Below are 17,190 nucleotides of genomic sequence, written 5' to 3'. Positions count from 1 at the left end.
AAAATACTACATCCCTCCCAAAGAGGCAGACTGTTTCAATGTCTGCAACACAAATCCATCACAAGGGATGTGGTTAATGCATGAAGCAAGCAACATAATGCCAAATTGACCCCATATGATCGGGCTTGGCAAGATGGTGTATTTGTTGGCAACTTTACCAAATTGTCATGGCCAAATACAATTTCATTAATTATGGGAAACTCAGTGCATTTCTGGAACATTTACGGGAACACAAAAGGAACAGTTTCAGACCATTCTTAGAGTGGGTCAGTTAATAGCCAGACTGGTGCTAGAGACAGCACTGGATGTAGCTGATACAGCTGCCCACTCGGTCTCCATGACAGTGGTACTGAGGTAGGCTTCTTGGCTACACCTTTCTGGATTGCCCAAAGAGCTGCAGAAGACTTCCAGTTTGAAGGGCCCAAACTCTTCATGGAGAAGACAGATTCTTCTCTCCACATCCTGAAGGATTCCTGGAGCACATTACGCTCTCTGGGAATCACTGCAGGACGGAAGAGAAGATGTATCTCTCAGCCACAGCACAGGTCACAACCTCCTCAATACCCACCATCTCCACGCTATTATGAGCCACAGTGTAAGAGGACCAGGGTTCAAAAGCAGAAGCAGTCCGCAACCTCTCAAACCGCCTCTGCTAAGCACTTTTGACAGGTTGGTCGAGGGCCTGAACAATTATACCTTGCAACATCAGCTGCCACCTACACACCTGACACACCCCTTCAGAAGTCATCTGGCCCTACTTCACAGCAGTTGGGATAATATCACCTCTGACAGGTGGGTTCTGGAGATAATTTTGAAGAGTTATGCCATTCAATTAATGTCCCTCCCTGATTCCAACCCTTCTTCCCCATCCCCCTTCCAGGGACCCTTCTCATGAGAACCTACTTCATCAGGAAATATATCATTTGTTATGCCTAGGGGCCCCTGAACCAGTCCCGGTGCAACTCAGGAGCAAGGGGTTTTACTCTCATTGTTTTCTGATCCCCAAGGCGAAGGGAAGTTGGAGGCCCATTCTAGATCCAAAGGCATTAAACAAATACAGGAAGGTGCAGATGTTCAAGATGAACACAAGAGGCAGCCATTATTCCAGCTCTAGAGCAAGGAGATTGATTTCCAGCACTCAACCTACAAGAAGTCTACTTCCATATCTCAATATAACCATTGTACGGGAGGTTTTCTATGGTTTACCTTTGGGGCAGGACCATTATCAGTACAGACTGCTCCACCCAGGATATTCTCCAAGGTTCTCTTCATTATAGCGGTGCACTAACCCCGGTACAGTAACTGGAATTTATCAGCACCAACCTTGATGCAGTACAAGCGAGACATTCCTCCTGCTATGCAGACTCACCACCCTGGGATGGATGCCTCCCTAATAGGCTGGGGAGTTCACCTACACAATCACAAGGTTCAGGGCAAATGGCCTTCCAAAGAAGTGACCTTCCATAGCACTCTTTTGGAGCTAAGGGCTTTCAGGAATGCGTGTGCACACTTTCTGCCTTTCATCAAGAACACCCACATAAAAGTCATGATAGTCGTAATATGACCTGTATGTTTTACATAAATTGCCAAGGGGGTGCCAGATCTCCCTCCTGCTGCAAGGAAGCACTCAAACTTTGGAATTGGTGCATCCACCACAATGTTCTCATCTCAGCTTGCTATCTACTAGGCATACAGAATGTGACAGCCGACAGTCTCGGTTGGAATTTTTGTCATGACCATGAGTGGGTATTGAACTCAGAGGTCCTTCAAGATATATTCGCCCTTTGGGGAACCCTGACTACCGATCTCTTTGCTACTTACCAGAACAAGAAATGTCCTCGTTACTGCTTCAGGGCTGGCCTGGGGAAACAGTCACTGGGAGATGCCCTCATCCTCCCATGGGACGGGACCCTCTTGTATGCCTTTTCCCAGTTTCCTCTTTTATTGAAGGTCCTGTTGAAAATTCAACAAGACAAAGGGAGAGTTATTCTGATTGCCCCTCCTGGCCATGACAAGTCTGGCTCCCTTACCTGACATAGATGGCAACATGCCCTCCTGTTCCTCTTTGGCCCATTCCTTACCTGCTCTCTCAAAACAATGGGCTGATCCTTCACCCCAACCTGTGGGTCTTCCATCTCCAGGCATGGCTCCTTCTTAGTTCCAAGGCTTAGCGGCACAATGCTCCGAGGAGCTGAAAGACATGTTGCAACACAGCCAAAAGCTGACTACTCAACATACCTACCTACAAAATGGAAACGATTCCAAGTTTGTTGTCATTCTAAAAACATAGACCCAACCTCGTCTTCCCTATCTCTGATTTTGCACTACATTTTAGACCTCAAGAGGTCAAAACTCTCACTCAGCTCTCTTAAGGTACATCTCGTAGTAGACAGATACTCGGTGTTTGCTTACCCACTGATGCGTAGATTCCTTAAGGGCATTGGGAATCTCTTCCCACATGAGACATCACCTGCTCACACCTAGGGCCTTAACCTAGTTCTCAGGGCTTTGACTAGACCTTCCTTTGAGTCCATAGCAACTTGCTCTCTCTCACACCTGTCCATGAAGACAGCATTTCTAATTGCCATCACCTCAGCTAGGCACATAGGAGAAATAAGAACAGGAGTACTTGTGGCACCTTAGAGACTAACAAATTTATTTGAGTATAAGCTTTCGTGGGCTACAGCCCGCTTCATCGGATGCATAGAATGAAACATATAGTAAGAAGATATTTAAACATACAGAGAACATGAAAAGGTGGAAGTACCCATACCAATTGTAAGAGGCTAATTAATTAAGAGGAGCTATTATCAGCAGGGAAAAAAAAAACTTTTCAAGTGATAATCAAGATGGCCCATTCCCGACAGTTGACACGAAGGTGTGAGGATACTTAATATGGGGAAATAGATTCAATTAGTGTAATGACTGAGCCATTCCCAGTCTCTGTTCAAACCTAAGTTAATGGTATCTAGTTTGCATATTAATATTAATAGATTTTCAGCCCAAGAAGTTCAGATACACTTTGGGTGACATCTGGGTGCTTATCTGAACTGAACCAAATGTCCTGAGGCTGACCCATCCTGGCTTATTCCCCAGAAGTCCAGAATTTGAGGCCATGTTGCAGTGTGGCTCATACTCACTTATTAATATGCAGTGCTGCATAGCATGCAGTGATACTACAGAGGAGTGCCTGTTGCAAATGCCACGGCTTAGATGACAGACTTGTGTAGGTACAATACCTTGTGTCTGATGCTGCCCTTCCTAACGTAAAGCATATTGTGTCACGTCGTACGTTTGAAGGGTGGGGGTAAGGCTGGTGAGCGTGTTTAGAGCATCGCAACCGAGGAAACAGTCAAATACAGTATAAAGGAAGCGCAACCGGCATTTTTACATGGATGATAAACAGTAGTACTAGCATTGCATTAGCACTTTTGCTGTTGTGTTCCTAGAATTAACAGGTATGAGATGTTGTCTGACTCTAACGCCTCATCTGCAGGTTTTCCTCACAAGCCCAGGATTGAGCAAATACCCTTAATATCTTCGTGTATTATATTATCCACAGGAGTGTTCCAGGCCAGATCAAATCTTGTGACCTCCTCAGGCTAAATATGTTTGATTCCTACCTTTACAGAATATCTCAGATGGTTGGTTCTTCAGAGAACAGTATGTTTCTTTCATCGTAACAAAATCCTAATTTATTTTAGATGCTAACCTCCACCCCCATCTATCTTTTAATAGCCTGTTACTGCAGAGTGAAGACAAATACTGCACTGTAGGCTGTAGACCATTTTACATTCATTGAATTAACTGTTCTTGTTATCCAGATGACTGCACTACGCTTCATCTGTGTACGTTTTATTATCTTGCTAGGGAACTCGGTATTTAATTTTCTTCTTCGTTGCAGATTAAAATGGATAAATAATCAAGTTAAATCCTGTGACTATCTGAAATTTGCCACAGGCTAGCATCCTGAGGGATAGTAAGCACAAGTACTTTTTGTGTACGAGACAGATTATCTACATGTGAAGGCTGTTAGCCCTGGGAAGACAACTCATACCACAAGATTATTAGCCACTGCCAAGCAACTTCTTATTGTTATTTATATTACCGTAGCACCTAGGAGCTCCATTCCTGGACCAGGACCTCATTGTGCAAAGAGAGGGGAGGGCCTTAGGACTAAAATCTGGGTAAATGGCCAGCTTAACTGTGCAGTGTAGACGTGCCCTTAGTCAGTTGTATTTGAAACAGTAAAAACCTGGGCTTTTGTGTTTCAGGGGTTGTCAAGAGTATGGCTTAGGTAAGATGTTATGGGCCTCGTTTCAGCCAAGCACTCAAATGTGATGAATCAGGGTCATGTACAATTGATTATTCTGGGTATCACATGTTAGTGAACAGGGTTTTCCATTGTTTAAAAATACGACTGTCTACGACAGTGTTTTAGACTTTAGAATTCACTTTGTAGTGCGGCACTTAGGGGACCGTGGGCCTGATTCTGCTCTCATTTGCACTGATGTAATTCAGGAGTAACTCCACCCTGAAGTTATTCTGGTATAACACTGAAGCAAGCACGTTTACTTGCTGGCTGTTGAATATTTTTGTCATTGATAAATATGTATTGTTCCTGGCAATGATCACTTAAGAATTGAAACACCTCTGCCTAAAACTGCAGGTTTCCCCTTCTGGAAACATCCTATGGAATTTAATTGGGATGAAACCAATAAGGTTCTATGGAAATTAATTTTAAAAGGTTTTGTAGAAATTACTGCAAAACTCCATAGGTTTTATTACTGAATTATCTCCCTTCCATGGTATTTTTTTAAAAAACTTCTTGTACATCTTATTCTTTAGCAGGACTATAGTTATTAAATCTATAAAATGATTTAAAAAGCCACCCTATTTCCACATTGTTTTCTATTCACTACATGGGACATTTATAGGGGCCTGACAGACAATCCTTTGCTAGGTAAAGAGTTCCTGCTTTACCCTGTTCAAAACCGTTGGTAGCAGAAACCTTGCTTCCTTTCTAACTACTCTCTTGGAAAACTATTAAAGTGACACAACAAGACGTCATTATGCTCTGGGCCAGCTGCACGCAGTTACCATTGAAGGCAGAAGCACAGTAGCCTGAATCTGTATAATACTTACGCAACGTTGTCAAGCGTTCCCTCCCTCCTGGCAGAAATGATACGAAATGTAATTTATTTACTTTAAGCAAATACATCTCCCGCTAGAAATCTCTCATACCTTCATATTAGGAAACATACCCTCTGAGGGCATCTGAATGGGATCTTAACTTGGTTCAATTTATTCAAGACTCTCTCTCTCCCTATCCATTTGTGATGCTCAAAAGAGTAACTGGGTGTTGACATTTCTAGGCTATCTCAGTGCTAATTGTGAACCCTCCTGGGAGATTTGACTCTGTTTTCTAGGACTATTTTTGGATGCTTGGATTAGGATCATTGACTCGGCATGTATGACTGAAGTAGATAAGCCTGAAGAAGAGCTCTGTGTACGCTCGAAAGCTTCTCTGTCTCGCCAACAGAAGTTGGTCCAATAAAAGATATTACCTCACCTACCTTGTCTGTGTAATTTAGCTGCACAAAGGGCTCTACGGCACATGTAACTCTGAAACCCGTGAGCTATTCGCTGCCTGTGAAGATTTCTTTTGGGCACATTGATTGAATTTACCTGGTTTTCTGAAGGGAAGCATCAGGTGCAGGTTTGACACTGTCGCCATCTCTGAATTTTGCAGGGTGCCCACTGGTAATCTGCATCATCTCTGCAGCTTCAGCCATGGACTATTATGGAGAACATGAGAAGTGAGTACAGAAAGATCTACCTCTGTTTAAAATATGAAAACAAGTAAGATATCAGGGGAGGGCAGGACTAATGCTAAATATCTTCCCACAGGGCCTGATTCTGGGCTCCAACAACTCCCATTGACTTCAGTGGGAATTGAGGGTGTCGAGCACTATTTATCGCTTATGCATTGCACATTAGGTCTATATATTGAGGCTATTTGCACATCTGCCAGGGATGGGCTCAACTTTGAAAGTTCAGATCCATAATCAGAGCTGAGTGTGAACTTCCTCAGAGTTTGGGGATGAGGTGGTGGAAGAGATTCTTAGATTTAGAGTTCCGGTTTGGATCCATCTCTTTGGGCACTACTGTAATACAACCAATAATAGTAATAAATACACATGCGTATGTAAGGGTATTTATATATGTTCACTTTTGTTTTGAGCATATTTATTTTACTAATAAAACTGAATTGCTCAAGGATTCTTTGTTTGGACTGAAACAGCTAACCAGCTCTCCTGCTCTTAGTCTTTATTGTTGATGTACTTTTCCCCATTTAAAATGTGTTAGGAAACAGCCACCCACAAATAGTTCTCTATGAGATTGCTCAACATTATAGAGTCCTGTTCCATAAAGAGATACGGCCTCCGGCAATAGTGATGGTGGATGTTCATGCTAGGTAATCTTTATTGTTTTTAACATGTATGTTACATCTGAACTCCAGTTTTGACTAAACACACTGATCAGAGAGCAACAAAACTAACCAAAATACTTGGTGTAAGCAATGTAGTTGTAGCCTATGACTGCAGAGGTGTTAATGGGCCACTCTAGCTTGAATAGTCCCTTACAATATGTGCTAACTACTTATGTTAAACAGTCTGGCCCATCTTGCATTTTGGTGTGACATTGGGGGTACCCTTCCCAGACCTGAAGAGAAGCCCTGTGTAAGCTCCCAAACTTGTCTCTCTGACCAGCAGAAGTTGGTCCAATAAAATATATAACCTCACCCACCCTGTCTCTCAAAATACTTGGTGTCAAGTCAGCTGGGAGGTCGCTCTTTGTTTCGATCTAATGTGCAGGGACAGGAGGAGTAGTGAGGCAGGATTGGAGGACTGAAGACGCCCTGGAGGACATAAAAGCTCTCTATAAATATATCTTATTGGGGAGCAGGATTTTGAGAAGGAAGAGCAATCTACCTCCAGGAATTACAGGGCTTGGGGGGAGGGTTACTACCTCTGGCTTTTAGGGAAAGATATGGATCTAATTCATTGAGGAAGTATTGGGGCCATTGCTGGAGATAATGATGCATCTTTTAAAAGGTGTAGTAAATGCTGCTTCTGAACCCTCTCCACTTCTAAATCACACCCGCTCAGCATAGCACTCTGCCCCCTCTACTGCTGGCTGAGCCACAGATAGAGCTTGATTAGCCAGGTACAGCCTTGGCTAACAGAGGTGGGCCTTTTATCTCAAGCAGTTGAGGCTCATGGGTTTACAATAAAAGATTACAGGTTCAATCCCCATGGCTGACAACCTACCCAAGGGCCCCGATATTACACACTCAGCAGTCCCTAGGCAGTATGACTTTCTCTATGTGGACACAAATGTTTCCATCCATCAGTATTATACATGCTCTGAGAACCCCTCTGGCTGTGCTTTGTCAGAAGGATCCAATAATGTAGAGGCTGGGAATGTCTGTAGTAAGAGAAAAGATGATTGACTGATTAAACAAATTAGTAAAACAGATTTAGAGATGGTTTGGGGATTAAAATTCTGAACATGGAGTATGGGGCATTGTAAGCAGAAAAAGCAAACTGACCTGAGAGAATACCATAGGGCCTGATCCTTTCGATGGGTAAAGTTTCAGAGTGGTAGCCGTGTTAGTCTGTAGCAGCAAAAAAACAAACAAACAAAACGAGGAGTACTTGTGGCACCTTAGAGACGAACTATTTGGACTATTTATGCCCAAATAAATTTGTTATTCTCTAAGGTGCCACAAGTACTCCTCGGTTTTTTTGATGGGTAAGGTAATTCATGTGTTTAAGTCATTACAGGATGATACAGGTTTTTGTTAAATGAATGGATTACTCCTTTGTTCTGTTTTTGTCCATTCCAAACTGATGATGTAAGAACTAAGCTGAAAGTTGTCATCCCCTGTCCCAATCCCTTCCTCATCCCCCAGCAGCCTGAAGAACAAGAGAGGAAGTCTTCAATTTTGTTCTTGCTGCAAAGACAACGGGAATCCTCTCTTCTGATAAACACCATATTACACGGTGCAGTTGCCAGAAAGGACAGCTTAGGTATTCTCTGTCTCCTTCACACCATCTTGAAGCACACTACAGCAGATAATTACAGGCAGACTTCCCTATGCAATATACAAATCCAAGAGAGATCCTGCCGGAGACTCCTTGAGTAGGAGGAGTGGGGGGAAGCAAGAAGATGCAATTAGCTCCATCCATGTTTCCTGTTTTAGAATTTCTCAGCCATTCTGTACCATACTTTCTTCTCTTTCTCATTAAGTGCATGGCTAATTAAATGACCTCATGTTTGATCTTCCACCAGTGAGTAGATAGTAACCATTCTGCCTTCTCCCTGCAGTTGCTGGCTTTCACTGAAGAACGGTGCAATCTGGGCTTTTGCAGCCCCAGCATTGTTTGTAATTGTGGTATGTATACTCCCTTGCTGCTGCCAGGCTCTCATTGCACATGCGTTTCAGTTCCAGTACGGTTTTACTTGAAGGCACAGGCCTAAATTCCATCCTCAGTAACACTGGGCAGCCCCACTGAAGTCGATGGTATGGCATGGTGCCTGTCTGAGCTATTTTCTTTCTGTTCACTCAAATGCCCTCATTTTACTTTGATTGACATGTTACTATTTGTTTAGGTGAGCAGATTCCTACACGGCTCATTTCACTAGTTCCCAGTGCATGTCTTCATGCTGATAGGCCTTATGCTGCAACAGCCACCAGCCACTGAAATTCTAATGGGAAAAATTACATGAAAACTACCAGTAAAGCCTGCTGTAGTCTAAATGTACCATTGTACCTATGTCCCTCCAATCAAATGCTATGGTCTAGATTCACAAAGGGACTTAGGTGCCTAACTGCCACTTTAGGTGCCTGAATCCTAGAACCAGACACTGGTCTTCACAAAACCACTCCTCAGCTGCCGCTGAACCCTGGAGGTGCCTAAATTCACTTCGCACCTAAGTTTTTGCAGCATGTGCATTGCTACACCCTTTTGGTGTCTGGATGCCTAAGCCCCAGTGAGACTCACAAACCAGGGGAAGAGAGCTCTTCCTCCACTAACTCCCCTGCGGGGCCCAAGCCAGGAGGTACGCTCTGGTCATGCTTACCGCATTGGTCCCCTCATCTGAGCTCACCAAAATGGTGGGGATGGGGAAAGAGGAGGAGCAGCAGGAGGCATGCACCCAGGAATTGAACCGGGCTCTCCCACCTCTCAGAGGACTGCTATAACTCCTGCGTTATGGGATAGTCCGATGTGGGGGCTCCCTCAGCCTCTCCCATTGAAGCTGTGCCACCATGAAAACGACTCCATAGCCTGGTGGTCAGAGCACTCACCCAGGATCCAGTCCCCTTGCACCAATGACTCTTATCCAAAATGGAACAGAGCCTGGGGGAGCCTCACATCAGAATATCGCATAGCCCAGCAGTTAGGGCTCTCACCTGAGAGGTGGCAAATCCTTTCTCCCTGCCAGGCAGAGCGGGGACTTGAAGGAGGTTCCCACATCCCAAGTGCTTTTCTAACCACTGGGCTAAAAGTTTGGAGGGAGGTCTACTGCCACCTTGCAAGAAATTCCTGAGGTACCTCCTGACTCCAGGAGAGGTTTCACAGCTGAGACTCCCAAGCAGAGGAAGGTGTGTCCCTCCAGCCCAGTCTTAGGCACCAAACTCCCTGATAGCAGTGAGGCTTAGGACATGCCCCCTCTTCTTGGCATCTTCCATGGGCTAGCTTAGGCAGCTACCTCCCACAGTGTGCTGGCTTTTGTGAAACCCAGACTTAGGTACTTGTCTCCTTCCGTTCATTGCATAGGAAGCCTGAGAGCTGAATTCAGGATATGTGAAGCCCAGTCATTTTCTGAGTGCCGCACTTAGAAAAATTAGGCATGTCTGCAGATCGGCCTGATCCTAGAACATGGACTCTGACCCCATTCAAACTTTGAGGCTGGTCAGATTTGGATCCAAACTTCTCAGCTTAAGTTCATCTCTCTAAGATGAATCCAAAGCTCCTCCTCCTTTGTGGAGACTTGGGTCCAAATTCAAACTTCATGGCTCATTTCTATGTATGAAGTTCCATAGCCAGATCCTCAAAGTTATTTAGGTGCCTAGCTTCAAAACAATGGGATTGTTACTATGTTATTAAATTGTCTTTAGTGTTTATGGGACCAGTAGTAGTATCAGCCTTACTCATATGAATTACTCACATGAATAATGATCTTCAGTGGGAGTAATGGATGCATAGTTAGGCCCTATGTTATTAAAATAGCAATAATATATCTTTTAAATACATGTTACCAACATATTTAAAAAATGAAAAGTTCTGTATTAGTAAAGTCTCTTTTTCCCCCTCTGGTTTATTTATAAACAACATAATATGCAGTATTTGAAATAAACTGCAAATAAGAGCATAGCTATTTTTATCAATTATAGGAAAATCACAGATACTACTATATGCAGCTATTAAAGCAATAAAGTTTATTAATTTAAAACCAGAAACTATTTTGTTACTATAGTAACACTCAAATCAAACTATGGTGGCTGCCATTAAAATCTTTATAACCTTGCCTTTGCATGTACATTACATAATTGCAGTATTCAGTGTTCCATATTTGTAGTATTGAGAATACCTAGGGAATAATGCAAATACCATGGTAACAGTAACTACTTGCAAGAGAATTTATTGGAATTTTAATGGGAACCACTGTACACAAAGCATCTCAGATAATAGCTATAAATTAGCACTAGAATACAGTCTTGTGATAATCAACCATCAGAAATTACATCTACAGGCCCTGCAGAAATGCCTAAGAAACATATAGTAATATGAGAGAGAGAGATTTAGTGGTTTACTGAACTGGTGGTGAAAAGTTCTATATAGCATTATTATTCACAACTGCTTCTTCAGCCACTAAGCAAGCATCAGAAACAAGTCTTAGTTCAAATCTAGCCCCGGTTATATAGTGACTAACACTCTAGAGGTGCATGGATCTATGTTTCTCTCCTGAGCCATCCAGTGTTTTAAAATACATATTCAAATAATCAAAGTAAATATTTATGATCAATAAACAAAACAAAATCTTTGCCCAAATAGTTGCCTGCTGGAGGAAACAGTAATATTGTAAATGTAAAAGTTAATTAAAAACATTCAAAGCAGAGGATATTAATGAGCATGGTTGAGCCATCATTTATTATGAATGCTATCGCTGTCAAGTGTAAGAGCAATTGAAATCCTCCTTGGCCAATGTTGACATCCGAGGAGAGAGAGGTAGGTATAGAAAGAAAATACCTGCAAACCACTTATACAGTGGATGCCTATTATATTTCATGGGCCAGATTCTCTGCCCTGCTCTACTCCCTTTGTGCCACTCTGGCAGTGCAAAGGGATCAGAGACTGGACCTGTCCCTCCAGCCAGGGATACCCCAGGTAATGTAGCTGGATCCTAAGCAACCCCCTGTGGTGTAGGGGGAGAGTTATTGGTGTGGCCAGAGCCGCAGCTGTTGGATGGTTCTTTGGGATCACTTACTACCTGGTGGAGATCAGAGCAGCCCCCACATTGCACTTAATTCTGAAAGAGTCAATGGTGGGGAAATTTGGGCGAAGTTACTGGAGCAAGCCTCTGCTCTTATGAACAAGTGACCTGGGATCATTAATGACTGTGCAGAACAGACAGCTCTTGGATTTTTAAATGTCTTATCAAAACGATCCCCACACAGAGCAAACTACAGGGCATGGATTTTCTGCACCTCAGAGGGCTGAGTCCCTTCACTAGTACTCAAATCTATTGTTCCTTCCATGCCTGGGTGTTCCAAACGTGGGGTTCTGTGCCCTCAAATCCCATTGCAGTCAGTGGGGTTTGGGGGCACTCAGCACATTGCGGAAATGGGTAACATCACTAGATGAGCTTTCCCACCAGCAGAATTCTGGGGACAGTATCATATGGTCTGCACATGCCCCTTCCCTGTAACCATGTGTTAGAACTATACAATGATATGAGATTCAGGCTGTTCCTTCCACTTTGGAATGGAACATCAGGCACTACAGTTTAAACACTTGGTGAAGGAATGGCTTGTTAAAGCAGGCCTGTTATGTTCAGATGGCTGCTTTGGGTACATCTCTCGGTTGTAATGATTTTAATCTTTCCAGAGAAGAGAGCAGGTTCATGACTCAGTTACTGATACATGAATGTATTACAATGGTTTAATTATGCCCACACATTAAATTATAGTGAACTGGTGCTTAATCGCTTTGATTATTCAAGGAGTCAGGGTTGTTTTCTGGGATTAAGGAGAGCATTACTCGGCCGAAAACCTCTCTACAGCATCATCCTCTGATACTGTAATCAATGAGGCCTCTCTGACTCCTGTAGTAGGGTTGTGGGATCAGGACAATAATGCAAATGAGAAATAGATAAACATATTAATAAACACATCTACCAATGTGATATATGCCATCATGTGCCAGCAATGCCCCTTTGCCATGTACATTGGCCAAACTGGACAGTCTCTACGTAAAAGAATAAATGGACACAAATCAGACATCAAGAATTATAACATTCAAAAACCAGTCGGAGAACACTTCAATCTCTTTGGTCACTCAATTACAGACCTAAAAGTTGCAATTCTTCAACAAAAAAAAACTTCAAAAACAGACTCCAACGAGAGACTGCTGAATTGGAATTAATTTGCAAACTGGATACAATTAACTTAGGCTTGAATAAAGACTGGGAGTGGATGGGTCATTACACAAAGTAAAACTATTTCCCCATGTTTATCCTCCCCCCTGCCCCTGCTGTTCCTCACATGTTCTTGTCAACTGCTGGAAGTGGCCCACCTTGATTATCACTACAAAAGGTTTCCCCCACTCTCCCCCAGCTCTCCTGCTGGTAATAGCTCACCTTACCTGATCACTCCCGTTACAGTGTGTATGGTAACAGCCATTGTTTCATGTTCTCTATGTATATAAATCTCCCCACTGTATTTTCCACTGAATGCATCCGATGACGTGAGCTGTAGCTCACAAAAGTTTATGCTCAAATAAATTTGTTAGTCTCTAAGGTGCCACAAATCCTCCTTTTCTTTTTATATTGAGTAGAGTAACCACACTTCTGTGTTAAAGGCCTTACTTTGATTTTTAAGTCATGAGTCCAGATTCTGGGCCATCTTTTCAGTGTTGGAGAGGGGCTGAGTGGCATGGAATGCCCGTGGTCCAAGAGCTCTATGCCCCTTTCCTGCATGGACACTAGCGAGGTTGTCTGTGGTGGGGACTTGCAGGAGAGAGCAGGATGGAAATTGGAATCATGTTTTGCTAAAGGGGGAAATGGGAACAAGGAAACTGGAATCATGTTTTGCTAAAGAGGGAAATGGGAACAGGGAATGGGAGTAAGGAAATTGGAATCATGTTTGGCTAAGGGTAGGAATGGGAACAGGGACACAGGTGTAAGGCTTTGTGGTGTCAGAGCTGGGAAGGAGGATACTAAGGAAGGAAACTAGAATCATGTTTGCTGGAAGTTCATCCCAATAAACATCGAATTGTTTGCACCTTTGGACTTCGGGTATTGTTGCTCTCTGTTCATGCGAGAAGGACCAGGGAAGTAAGTGGGTGAAGGAATAAGCCGCCTAACAACTGGCAATGCCAAACTACACCTGTCCCCCACAAACTGTGCCTTCTGTGCACACTAAGGAGGCACAGCACAAAAATCATGCCCCCATTATTTTCCTGGAGGAGCAGCAGAATGGGGGCATCGACTTTACCATAGTGGGCTAGAATAGCAAAAGGAAAGTTCCAGTGAGATGCCCCCAAATGCTCCTGCACCTAGAGAACCTCCCACCCATTGCATTTGCAAATGAGCATTGACACAAGCCAAGAGGAGAACTGCACATACACCACATCACGGCATTTTACAAGCATTTAAGCGCCTACAAAGGGCTTGATTCACTCATGGGAAACTGGCCATTACAGCTACACCCAAAGAGGGATGGCAGTTGGTGGTTCCGCTGCTTCCCTCTGCCAGTGGGGCTGCAGCCAGGCATCTGATGGAGTCTGGCTGCTGGAGAGTGGTCAGGAGATCTCATGAATCAGGACATTTCATGGGCAGTGTAGCTCAGCACCGCTCCCACTCACTCTACGTGCTGTGAAAAGTCATAGGGAAGTTAATATTGATGGAAGCGCTTGCTAGGACGCTAGAGACATTTAACAGGCAAGGTGAAAAAGTTCATGTCTCAGTTTTGCAAGGCTGGTATGTTGACATGGCAGAAATTGCCTGATACCAACAGCTTAATGATGAGATTAATGGCATAGCTAAAGAATCCCAAGTGATAGGTGGAAAATTTCTCTGTCATGTTAAAGGAAAGCACGGATGTGCACGTGACAGTGTAGCTGGGTGGCTGCGGGTATGGCAGAGTTGGTCAAAGAGTCCTGGGCTTGTTTTCATAACATGTTCATTTTTTTCATGCGTGATGTAATTAAAACTGACCTAAGCCTAGGTGTAGACATTACCATGTTGATAGGAGAATTAGTCTCTTGACCTACCTTCTGCCTCTTGGAGAGATGGATTTACTAGCGCCCTTCTGTGGCTTTAGTAAGTGTCTACAGTACAATGCTGCAGTTGTGCCGCTGTAGTGTTTCAAGTGTAGAGAAACCCTTAAATGGTGAAGGACTGAAATAATCCAATAGTCAAATTGTTTCCTCATTGACTCAGCTCTTGCTGTGTAGGACATGTGAGGCAATCAGCATAATCAAGCCCTCCTATACTGATGCCCAAAGACAGCATTAAATACAAAGGGGAAGATGGTGAAGAACTTACTGCCAGGGGTGAATTTTGACATCAGCGGCACTGTTCGTCTGAGTAATTGCTCAATTAGAATTAGAGCTAAACTACTTGGCCCTAACTTTTTATTTGTTAGACAGTATTCTTGGCAGGACAAGTTATATTCTTATGTGGATTCAAATATTTGAAGAAAGAAAGAGCGAGCCAAATGGAGGGAGAATAAATGAACGGGGGTAGTGTTCTTACAATAATTTGCAAAATATTCCAAATCCAGCTCAGCCCAAAAGAGCAGCAAATAGTGCCAACTGAATATTCTACTTGAGAAATGGATTAATACCCTAGGGAATAACAGCAAGGCTAACTTGTGTTTTCAATGTGTGTGTGTATTTGTATTTAGTCATCCTGTTATTTAGCAGCAAAAGCTCTTTAAGTAGCAAACTAGCCATTAGCTGCCTGAAATGTTGTTTTGCTAGGAAAGTACAGCTCAAAAGGCAGTACTTAAAAGCCTGACGGCTCCCAACCACAGGGTTCCTATGTAGGGGGCCTCAGCAGAGGAAAATGGCATATAGGCAATCATTCCATGGGGGGCGCAGGCATTCCTCCCGCATGGAATGGGTGCCTCTCTCCACAAGATCGGTGCAGCTCCTATGCCTCTGCCTGCCATGCTGCTAGAGCTGCTTCCACCAGGAGCTGCCCCCTTAAAAGGGAGTTACGGAGTGATGGGAGTTGTGTCTGTGGAAAAAGTTAAAGCCTCTGGTAGTTTCCCCATAAGGGCAACAAATCGACTCACCACCTCTCACACTCTGACCACGTGTGGATTTGCAGCCCCCAAAAGTGCTCGCTTTAGGATTTAAGGCAAGGGACATGAGGGGATGGTGCCATGAAGAGCTGTAGGGCACCCTTCTAATCCCTAGATCTTAGGCCTTTAGGAACATGAAGAAACCCCCCATGCAGTATCCTGAAAATATCAAACTTTGCTATTCGCTCTTTCTGCTGATTTGAAAAGCAAATTAATCTTAGTCAGACTGTGCTCAAGGAAACATCTCTCCAAAAGAATCTGTATATTTGGAGCAAGGTAGTAAAGACTTCTGGCAGACGGCTTTGTTCATTATCAGGCATCTGTAACCCTTGGTGTGTTTTCATAGATATGATAGAGTTAAGGCAATTCTAGTGAAAAACCAAACTCCTGTGCTTCCTGGGTGATGGGTAGTAGCAAAGACATTGAACAGACCAAGAAGGTAGCAATCATGCTGAGGAAAATTTTGGACAGTAGTTTGCTGGTCCTTTATGTTGCTTTGACATAAATCATTACTTTCCTAGGCTGATCCCATCCCCTGTTACAAGAATTTCTCTTCAACACCAATTTTGTAGATGAGTGTGCACATCTGAGTAAAACGTCATCACAACAAAGAATTCTGTACCATGGTGACATGGGCTAATTGCTTTTTCATTAGTGGCCCAGACATTCCTTTGGGAATTGGGGCTCTTGTATCACTGTGCAATCCATGCCTATGAAGGGTACTACTTTGTAAATACTAAACACTGAAGGCAACTTGCTGACACACTCACGCTAAATAGTACCTAGTACCCAATTCTGTAATAACAGCTAGCTCTTACACAGCACTTTCCACAATAGGTCTCAAAGCAATTTACAAAGGAGGTCAATCTCATTATCCCCATTTTACTGATGGGAAAACAAAGGCACAGGAAGGTGAAGTGACTTGCCCAGGGTCACAGGCAGAGCTGAGACTAGAACCCAAGACTCCCAAGTCCCAGTACAGTGTCCTACACTGAAATGCCTCCCTCCACTGACTTCAAGGTACTCTTTATTATGAGTAAGGGAGCACCTAGGGGGCAGATCACACCACGGGCCCGATGTTCTGCTCTTGTTCTCATTACATAGTGCCTTGCTCTGCAAGTAGCCTCACTGATTTAAGTCAGTCTGCTTGAGGAGTAAGTGGGGCACAGAACTTGGCCCCTAATGCTTAGAGGCCCTGAAGCAAGAAGGCACTTAAGCATATGCTTAATTTTAAGCAGGCAAATAGTTTCACTGAAGTCAAGCACATGCTAAGGTGCTTTGCTGGATGGGGGCACAACTCTCAGGAGTTGAGCTTCCTTAATTTTATCCACATCAGTGCCTGAGCCCTCACATTTTTTCTCGTTTAAAATAAAGCTCCTCATTCCTTTTTTTTCTACACAAAAACATGCAGCATTTTTGAAAAAATTAAACTGATGATAAGAAATCAAATGTGAAAGACTAAAGCTAGGAAAGACGACAAATAAGGGTCTGATTAGACCTTTCCATCAGTGCTTGCTTTACTGTATATCTCCTCCATTCCCAACCCTTCTGCCATGCCCTGACCGGTGAGGCAGAACTTCCCGGTGTGA

The 17,190-nt window shown here is 43.5% G+C and overlaps 1 protein-coding gene across 3 annotated transcripts in view; it reads left to right on the top strand.

The window, feature by feature from the left end:
• The window catches only part of ADGRD1 (adhesion G protein-coupled receptor D1), a 242,185-nt gene that overhangs the window by 178,636 nt on the left and 46,359 nt on the right, over window positions 1-17,190 (top strand). For all 3 annotated transcript variants that reach the window (XM_073312940.2, XM_073312941.2, XM_073312938.2), the window contains 2 exons: window positions 5,753-5,819; window positions 8,395-8,461. In XM_073312940.2, coding sequence (XP_073169041.2) covers window positions 5,753-5,819; window positions 8,395-8,461 — 134 coding nt within the window. The remainder of the gene's footprint in view (window positions 1-5,752; window positions 5,820-8,394; window positions 8,462-17,190) is intronic.

This window comes from Lepidochelys kempii, chromosome 15 (assembly GCF_965140285.1).
Source record: "Lepidochelys kempii isolate rLepKem1 chromosome 15, rLepKem1.hap1, whole genome shotgun sequence".
Classification (NCBI taxonomy): domain Eukaryota; kingdom Metazoa; phylum Chordata; order Testudines; family Cheloniidae; genus Lepidochelys; species Lepidochelys kempii.
This window is presented reverse-complemented; position numbering and strand designations above follow the sequence as displayed.